General features: G+C 40.0%; 1 protein-coding gene across 1 annotated transcript in view; it reads left to right on the forward strand.

The window, feature by feature from the left end:
• The first annotated feature begins 451 nt into the window (after positions 1–451).
• Positions 452–10,538, forward strand: part of MYO16 (myosin XVI) — a 418,223-nt gene continuing 408,136 nt past the window's right edge. Inside the window, exons 1-2 of the mRNA XM_006017262.3 lie at positions 452–469; positions 7,126–7,234. Of these exons, the coding sequence (XP_006017324.1) occupies positions 452–469; positions 7,126–7,234 (127 nt within the window). The remainder of the gene's footprint in view (positions 470–7,125; positions 7,235–10,538) is intronic.

The following is a 10,538-nucleotide window of genomic DNA, read 5'->3' on the forward strand; positions in this document are numbered from 1 at the left end:
ATTCCATGACAGGAACTTGGAAGCCTGAGAGCTGTGATTCAAATTAGGGTATAAACAGATGTCACTAAATGAAGCAGATAAGCTGATCCACTTCAGTGGGTGAACCAGTCATGATTGTCCTGCATTGGATTGTCCTGCATTCCACTGTCCCACAGGTTTGGGCCCCCCAAACCTGTGGGACAGTGGAAAATGTGTCCCCTGCTTACAGAGTCATACCTCAGATTCCCTAGGAGATGTTTCTATAAAAGTGGAAAGCTGGAGTTTCCCACCTGCAAAAATGAGCCCCAGGCAATCTCCAGGGCCATGCCTCTGTAAGCAGAGAAGCCCACCTTTCCCCATTTAGAGACATACCTTGGAAATTGCCCAGAATGCAACTCTAAGTGAGGAACCCAGGGAATCTCCAAAGCACATCTCTGTAAGCAGGGAAAGTTGGGGTCTCCCACTTATAGAGATGCACCGTAGAGTTTCTGTAAGTGGGGAAAGCCAGGCAAGCACCCCGGGGGCTTCAGGGGCCTGAGCCTGCTCAGGAACTCCTGGGACATACAAGATTGAGCCTCTCAAGCCATGGGAGCACCTGCCCAGGGTGGATGCAGAGTGCAGACAACTCCAGGCTGCCAGCACTCTCACACAATAAAGCAAACAGACCTCTGCTGCAATAAAGCAGCAGAAACTATTACCATTTGGGGCCTTTGTGGTGTGACAAGGGGTTTCTGTTTGCTTGACCTTTGTGCTGCCATAAAAAGGTAGCGTTCTCAGGGTTTCTATATTCGGTGCTGCAAATCTGGCAGGTGAGTTCCTGAACTGTAGATCCAGGAAGCTCTGGGGTCACCTGCATGCAGAGCTATCAACCTTGAAAACTCAGGCTTCCAATTAGAAATTTGTTTAATTAAGTCTGCTAAACCCAAGATATTTTCATGAAACATCTTTTTCTGACCAAACTCTGTTTAATAATAAAAAAAAAAAAATCCTAACCAGCTCTATTCTTCTGGTAGGGCTTAGATAGGAACTGACTTCATGCTGATCATCTGTACAGGCATGAATTTTGCCCATATTTACTAGGGAGTATATTATAAAAATATTTGAGCATGTAGAGAGACAAATAGGTATATTGTGGGATTTGCAAAATTGCATAAGCAGGTTAAGTGTTGCTTAAAATCCCATTAGGTGTTTAGCTACATCTTTTACTGCTTAAATACTTTGGACATCTGGCCCTAAGTGCCTTTCTGAACTCTGTTTTTACATACTAGAAAGCCCAAACTTCCCCTTTCATGAGGCTTATGTTTCTTAACAAAAAATCTCATCCCTTACTTCTATATGTATGTATGCATCTATATGCTTGACTGCTATCAGAATTCTGCTCTCAGAACTGCACATGGACTTCACAGAGCCCCTCTTCTCTCCATGTCCTGCAGTATTTTGGAAATCGATATGTTCTTTACTTCTCTAGCCATGAGAAACTTAGGAGGCAGTTTGCCTTTTAAAAATGTCCTCAAATTACCCTTTCTCATGGTGAACCTTATAGAAGCATCAGGTTAGCCATATAGGGTATACAAGATAACTTGTGGCCATGTGGACTTTTTAAGGGATATGATAATTATATCATGATTATATCATCGGGATGCAGGGGTTGGGGCCTTGCCCTTTTCATTAGTTAAATTCTAATAGCCTTTAACTGGTGGTAAGGTTTCTTTCTGGTACTTTTGTGCAGCAAAATTCCTGAAATAAGGAATAAAACCAAAACACAAAAGACCCGATGAAGAAAATCTTGCATTTAAAAGCTTATCTAATTTTATCCCAATGATGCAGTTTTTCCAATAAAAGATATCTCCCACAAAAATCCTTGCCTATCAAACAAAAACAATGAAATGCTAGGTCAGTCTGTTGGTATAGGCCTGGGATTCTCAGCCAGGGTGCTGCAAAACACTTTAAAGTCTTCTGCAGGGTGCTATGTAATATTAGCCCTCTTAGGTATGCAAACATGATTCATAAGTTAAACCCAGAGATTTCAAATAGGAATCTGGAGTGTTAAAAACATTCTGACCTGCTATGGTGTTTCTGAGTCCTTTGCAACAGAAAATGTGTTCCATTATTTTTCCATAGAAAATGAGTGAAAACCAAGAGTTGGCATTTTCTAAGGGGTGCCTTGGGTCTCATGAGGGGTGAGTGCTCTTGAGTCTAGAAAGGCAAATACCACTGGGTTGTTTCAGTGCTCCTGAATGTGTGAGATGTGGATCAAAGACAGGCTGAGAATGTGGTGGTGAGGGGCTAAAGCTGGAGCATGGTGCATTCTGGCATATTCTGTTTTATTATACCCTAATGATAATATGGATATAACTATACTGGATTTTCAGTGATAGAAAAAAACCTTCTGTTTTAAAGGTTTTACTTTAAACTTGGTGTGCTCCTGTCCCGGGCCCAGCGCATGCCCAGAAGAGGAAGCACTTTAGTTGCACCCAGCTTTCCCAACATCTGTATAAACTGGGCACTTCAGTGGTGCTTTTTTGGCACTTTTATCTAATAGGTGATTCAATCAGCTTTAGATAAAAGTGCCAAAAAACCCAGCTGAAGTGCCTGATCTATACAGATGTTGGGGAGCTAGATAAAACTAACATGCTGCTGCTTCTGGTAAAGCGCCTTCTCTCCCCCACCCCAATCTTTCAGTGCCCAAAACTGTTAATATGTTTGTCAATTTTTCATGTAAGAGTAAAAATTTTAATAATTTATCATTCAGATTTTTTTCATTTCCTAGAAGTTGCAGGAAAAAAATCTACCCTTCAAAGTAAACTTTTAACAGTTTGGATTCAGTTGAACTCTATTTAAACAGTGCAGTTAATGACGGTTTGGAATCACAAACACACAGCTATACTGCATATATCAGGTATCCTATTGTGACACTTATTATGGCCAATGCTGAGCTAGGATTATACAGTCATTAGGGGTGCATGGTTCCCAGACTGTTGCTAAACCAAAGACCACAATATGTAGAGGCTTAAAAGGAGGTTTTCTCTTTGCAACTTCTGCTACATTGATATCCTGTCAAGTGTAGGATTATTACTAGCCTACAGTAGTTCACCTAACCCCCGACTCTTCATGTGACTTCTCCGTTATATACACGGAGTGGGTTGACCAATCCTGAAGATGGGTCTAGTCTGGTTTCATAAAGTGTCTAGATTATTCATTCAAATAAGCTTCAAGCCCTTCCTCAAGCCATTTCTCAAACATCTTTCTCTCCTGGTATGTTAAAGTTATAACACCTCCAAGGCTACAGCAACAGCCATGCATCAGCTTTATGTGGTGAAGTGAAGAGGTAGGGAGAGGGTCATATTTTGTCAATTTTATTTTTTGTCTTTTTTTTTCTTTTGGGAAGGTTCTCCAAATATCTCCTGGTTTAACATAAAGGACATATTATGGATAATTCTACTTTGGAGCAATTGCATATCAACCATTGTTGGAAGAACGCTGGATGGATCAATGGCTGGATATCTGCCAAATCATACCTTTCTATGTAATATCCAGTGGCCTCAGTAAATCTAAGTGGATGGATGTATTGCAAACAATAATTATAAAATGTGACCCATTTGCAACCGTTCCCGTGGGCTTGTTTACATGGATTTGCTTTGCTGTGGGATAGCTTGAAGGTTCTAATGGTAAAGAAAAATGCTAATAGATGGTAACAGATATTTATTCATCAGCTGTGGTATCTGGCTGATGAGATGAATCTGATTCAGAATCTACAGTATTGACTTATTTGAATTCCTTGAAGAAAACTATTCATTAAGCAGTTGTTATTTTCCAGTGCCTATTATGAGTGATTTATCCTTAAGAACGGCATGCAAACAGGAGCAAAGTGACAAAAAAATTACATTCACCAAAAAAGTGGATGTGTTTTTCCCTTTTTTCACCTGATTTATTTTTTTGATAGAGACAGCTGAGTAAACACAATTGAAACCAAATATATCAATTTGCCTAGGGTTTTGCTTTAATTATTTGATGAAAACCTCTCATCAGGCAGTAGTCCTTTACAGGTGACTATCATGAGGAGTTTCTTTCAGATCAAGCTGCTTCTCTCAATCCTTTTGTAAATAACATGAGTTAATATTTAAACAAAACCAACCACTAGGTCCAGCATGTATCAAGGCAAAAGAGTTTCACAAATGATTCCAGCATCTGATTTCAGTTATATACCTAATCTGCAAAGACACCTGTTCAGGTAGATGGCTCTTTTCACAGGATGAAGGGGATAACTTCCTTCTGTTTGCTCTAATTGTGAGATTGTTTTATGTATAATGCATGTGACTTTTCAAAAACAGATTTTTTGATAGTCTCACATCTTTGCTTTTTTTTGTGAGTCCAGTTCCTGGAGTCAAGTGAACATGTCAAAATCTTGGCTTTATTATTTTAAGACAGTTTCTAGCTCTCATTGTTTTGAAAACGTTTTCAAATATGAAGTAAAAACAATCAAACAGCAGAAGGTTATTTAAAAAATAATAAATCTAACAATTCCCAGTGACCTAACTCATAATTTTTAAAATTCTTTGACCCTGGGGGATGGCAGTATCAAAGCCAATTAAATATCTGTCATGGAAAGCTTTCTATCTCATGCCCTAGGTCTCCAATTGGCTCTGTTAGAAAAGATCTCTGGCCTATACACAGTCCTCTGAAGTTGATCTCTTGATCAGGTCGGCTGGCTAATGGAGCTGTATAAAGATACAAGGACCCCTGCTATATAATTTAGTTGCAGGATTGGGGGCCTAAATCAGGAAGGGAATATTTAGAATGCATTATCAAAAGAAAAATGATTATAATGTAGAAAATCACAACAACATGAAATTTTCTGGTCTTTACCTTGAAAATGTCTTGCAAAAAAACCTACCCTGAAATCTGATTTTGGCAGTTACGTCTTTATTGGCCTGCAATTATCATAGTTACCATGGCAACAATAATTGATGCCTCTCTTGGTCTCTCCACCTGCTTTGGAGCTGCAGTATTGTAAAAGGTGCTGTTACATTGGAATAAGAATGATTTTTAATCAGCGGGATAATACAAGATTATAAGTCTTTATGTATTGTTTATTATTTGAAAGTTATCAACATAGGGCTTTTTTTAAGTATGTCTGTATCAAATGGTGACTATAAGAATGTATGCTGCTGTCCAGAATTACTTCATTACCCAATTTCTGAAGCATCTGTTATCTCTTTAGCTGCAGGATTGACCAAACTGGACCTCCTGCTTGTGACTGGCTCGTTATAAACATTTCGCAAATATGTGTGTTAATGCAATGCCATTCCATAAAAAATTACTAATACTTGAGAAATCCCATGTTATATCCCTTTCTTGAAGTAATTGTACCTTATAGAAGGAATGAAATGCATGCTGCAGGCTAACTTAAATAGCCTCCATTTCCTGAATTCTGATGTGTCATAGGGCTATTGGATTCTTATCTCCAGTGAGGGAGAAAATGTACATACATTTATGTCTGTTTTTGTCCCCCTGAATCGCCCCTGACATTATTTGTTGGTTATTTTCATACATAAAAAATTATGTACTTTCAAGACGTTTATTGTGCTTTCAGTAGTACTGCCAGCCCTGGGGTCCCTCTGCCACCCGGTGGGTCAAGGCCCTTGGTGGCAGGACCCGGCGTGGCACATGGGGACTGTATGCTGGGCCTAGTCAGGCCCTGCTGCCCTCAGGGTTGGTGTTCCGCTTGGCTGGGCCAGGCCCAGGGCACCAGCACCCGATGCGGTGCGTGGGGACTGCACGCCGTGCCCAGATGGGTCCTGCTGCCCTAGGCCCAGCCCAGCCAAGTAGCACAGGGGCCCTGAGGGCGGCAGGGCCCGGCTGGGCAGAGGCCTGGGGGGGCTGGTGGGGGGAGGGGCAGGGCAGGGATCAGGGAGGCTGGGGGAGTGGGCGGGGCCAGCGGGGGTTCCTCCCATGGTCCCCTTCCCCCTCCTCCAGCCCCCCGACCCCTTACTTACCGGCACTGGAGCCCTGGTGCTGAAACACACTGCCTGGCCAGCCGGGTGTTTCAGCACCAGGGCAAGGGGCCAACCATGGAGACGTTCTGGCAGCCAGAGCATCTCCCTGGAGGACCCAGCCTCCGGTTGCCTCAGGGCACAGTCTGGGACCATGCCCTGCCCCGCTTTTTTTTGTTTCATTTTTTTAGACCCCTGGATATCCAAGGGTCTAATTTTCTCCCTATGCTGCAAACTTGCAGCGCGGGGAACAGTTTTTGTTTCTGCCATGCCTCTTGCCCTGCCTCAAAGAGGTTTGAGGTAGGGCAAGAGGCATGTGCGCGCTCATCTGGATGCGCCCAAATATGTCTCTAACATCTTTAAACTCTGCTGGGTCTGTAGGGATGCTGGATGCCTAATTAGATTATTTAAATATCTCCTTTCTGTGGCAAATATTTAGAAGGTAGATGGACCAACAAATAAGTTTAGGTTCATTTTGAGAACTCAAATCCTGACCTTTGGAATTACAGACCTGGCAGTTGACTTCATAGATTCATAGATTCATAGATGTTAGGGTCGGAAGGGACCTCAACAGATCGAGTCCGACCCCCTGCATAGGCAGGAAAGAGGGCTGGGTCTAGATGACCCCAGCTAGATGCTTATCTAACCTCCTCTTGAAGACCCCCAGGGTAGGGGAGAGCACCACCTCCCTTGGGAGCCCGTTCCAGACCTTGGCCACTCTAACTGTGAAGAAGTTCTTCCTAATGTCTAGTCTAAGTCTGCTCTCTGCTAGCTTGTGGCCATTATTTCTTGTAACCCCCGGGGGCGCCTTGGTGAATAAAACCTCACCAATTCCCTTCTGCGCCCCCGTGATGAACTTAGACAGACTTAGACAGATGAACTTCTGCAGACACTGAAAGCGTTTGTGACAAATGGCCATTTTATTTCACAGGGGAGGAGGTCTTTTATGCTTGTCTTTTAGTTGTCCTCTTGAGTATCAGTTCATATGAACTCCAAATTTGAAATGAAATGGAATCCAGATCAATAAGCTTTACTTAAATCTGTCTTGAAACTGCCCTGTGGGAGTAATAAATTGGTCTCAATCTTTCAGTCACAGCTCTTGAGATATTATTACAGAAACATAAATTGTTCATCTTTCTTGTTTTTCATTTAGGCTGGGGCAAATGTGCTGCTACAGGATGTCAATGGAAACATTGCACTTGATTATGCCATGGAAGGGACAGAATCCAGCTGCATACTTCTGACCTACCTGGAAGAAAATGGTAGGTCTACTCTTATAATTTTGGATTTTTTTTCACTGATTTGTATCTTTATGGGAAAAAAACCCAACATAAGTCCTGATCTTCAACTGCCATAAGTCATCATTGATAAACCATTTGAACTATGTCAGTTTTGGAGAAAAGAAAAATAATCCTGTCTACATTTGAATCTCCATAGACATACTTTGAAATTGAAAAACTTGAGAGAGACTTTTGGCCGTTCACGTGAGACATCAGAATGATAATTCAGTTCAGAGAAAAAGAAAAAGATACATTAGGGGAGAAAATGTTTAAGTAAACAGTTTAGGGGTGGCAGAAACATATATTTGCTATTCATCTGTTTTAGATATGGAAAGAATAGCTTTAAGGTATCGTGAATTTATCTCCTTTTACAGGTTGTAAAATGTTGATCTGTCACTTGTCACTGGAAAGGTGTATGACATTTTATTACTTATCTGTAAAACTTTCCTGCATTGTTAACATTATCCATTGATATGTATTATTTAATGCCAAATGCCAGAATTCGTATATCAAGGATATTGTGTTACCAATTCATTCCAGTACTTGGGTATCACATCTGTAATCTTATCTGTAGCATTACATTTTGGATGTAATATGTCACTTCTGCAACACTTACATTCATTCTTAGTGTGATAAGGCACATAACAATTTGTTACATGTAAATATGCCATAAATGTAAGGAATATTTATTAAACAGAAATTTTAAAAAGGGTATAACATTAAAAAACATTACATAAATTTCCTTGTAATCTAAGAGGAAAGGATTTCTTCATATTCTAAGAGGCAAAATATATTAGGGTAATATATTTTATTGGACCAACTGCACAGCTGGGATAGAGTTGGAAAAGCTTGCAAATGCAAGATGGTCTTCATCAGGTTGGAGTCTAACTTGTCTACCTCTATCCCAACTATGCAGTTGGTCCAATAAAAGATATGATCCTAAAAATCCTTGCCTTTCACATAATTCCAGGACTATCATGGCTACAATATCACTTCAACACATTTTATCTTAAACCAAGGAATCCATTTTATCTTAAACCAAGTCAAAGTATCCTGTTAATGACCATATGGGTGAAAAGCCTGGTTAAAATGGCATCCAACCATCAGTTGTATACATGTAAGCAGAGATGGGTCCAGTGGCTCACATACACTGATATTTTTATTATCCTGTCTGTTTGCAAAGCAAAGACCTTCAGGAAGTCTTGTATAGGAAAATCACATTACAATGGGTTTGACACTCATGTTTAACAAACTACCAGAACCCTTTCTGCACTGCAAATACAAACCTTTTGGGTTGCTGGAAAGTTGGCTAAGCTTGCATTTAGCATTTTAGATAGAACATTCCTCCAACAAATAGATTTCTACTTACTTTATTACCATTTCTCATATGTCTTCATTAAAATGTCCTCGTGTCTTGTGGTTAGTGTGTCTGTGTTTGCAGAAAGGATACACAGACTATAACTGACAAAATATTTTGGGATACATTAAAAACGAGTTTGAACATTTTTTTTTTCTTGATTCAAAGAAAGTATCTGAAAGAAAGTCTTTGATTTTAGGAACTGTGGTATTGTCTTTATTTTAATCTTATTTTAAGATGGGCTGCTAGGCTTGTTCATCATATTAGCTGTGGTTATGAATAAGTGGAGAAAGGTCAAATTAGAAAAGAAGAATTAGCATTCCACATCTGACTGGTTCAAATTCTGGGTGAAATCCAGGTCCCACTGATGTCAGTGATAAAATGTATATTTAAATATGGCCAGAGCTTCTTTTTTTTCTTTCTCTGAAAAATTCATCCCAAGGCACACTTATTCTGCACAAAAACATGTATTTATTCTTTTTTAATAATACCTTTTGAACTACTGGGCAGCCCAATTTCTTTATTAAAATGAGAGTTGAAAAAGCAATAAAGATGGGAAGTGATAGATGGTATCACATATTTGGATAAACATGAGTTAATGATGAATCAATAGGAATAAAAATCCCAGGTTCTTGTGAAATGGCAAGAGGTTTATAAAAAGAAAGTATAGGGATTTATGTGTTGTTGCACGTGTGTCTGTGTTTGGATTTTTTTTAATGTCCTGTCCAAAAAAGTCTACTTTTGGAGTAGCAGTATTCAGATCAGGAAGCAAGTAACTAATAAGAAACCCCACTAAATGAACAAGGAAGTTAGAGAAGTCGCTACATTAGAGAAAACAAATTTAGATGGTTTTCAAAGTTTGTAGTGTGTTACTGAGCAGGACTATACCTAGACTTCTGGCAGCCCCAGGTGAACTTTTAGTATCTGGCCCCACTTTGCCAGAGACAATGATGATAATAATTGGACAATGGAAAAAAATGACCATTTTCAGGCTCCCTTTCTGTCCAGGCCCTGAGTGGCCATCTAGTTCATTGATGCCTGTGTCCGGCCCTGTTACTGAGTGACAGTGCACTGAGAAATGAAATGTAATAAAAATAATACACATCACAACATTTCAGTGAATGAACCTATCCTGAGAACACTGGGAGTATCTACATGGGATGCTAGCTGTGCAGTAGCCTAATTCTACTGAACATTAGTGTGCAGGGCAGTAACCATGCTAATACACTAATGTGTATCAGCTACTGTGCAGTAAGCCTACTGTGCAGTTAGCATCACTAAAAAGCTGTATGCTGGCTCTACTGCACAGTAGCGCTAGTTACTGATTTAGTACTTGGTTATTCAAGTCTAAACTTAATGCTCTGTAACTACGGAGCATTAATGAATGTGCAGATGTGCCCACTGTGACTTACCAACTTCTGAGAACCAATTCACTCTTTACAGAATTTCTATATAACATTCAATTCCAGTATTGTGAAACTTTAAGGATACAGCTGTTGCCACAGTGGTACCCCAAGAAAAAAGTTATTTTGGAGGTGCACCGTGTGGCATGCATGGATATTTTCCTACATTAGGCTTAGTTTTGTGGGGTTCAGTCATTAATTATTTGCAGACTAATTATCTCATCTGTATGTGTGAACAGTTGTGGATTATTCAAGTTAGTCACAACCTTACTAGCTTTTCAATAGCTATAATTAAAGACTAAACCTCTCAAGACTGCGGTGTCACACGGTGCACCTCCAAAATAACTTTTATCTTGGGGTACCACTGTGACAATAGCTGTATCCTTAACGTTTCACAATACTGGATTTGAATTGTATATAGAAATTCTGTAAAGAGTTTATTGGTTCTCAGAAATTGGTAAATCACAGTGGGTACATCTACACGTTCATTAATGCACCTCAGTTACAGCGCATGAAGTTTAGTACT

Source organism: Alligator sinensis, unplaced genomic scaffold (genome assembly GCF_000455745.1).
Source record: "Alligator sinensis unplaced genomic scaffold, ASM45574v1 scaffold288_1, whole genome shotgun sequence".
Lineage (NCBI taxonomy): Eukaryota > Metazoa > Chordata > Crocodylia > Alligatoridae > Alligator > Alligator sinensis.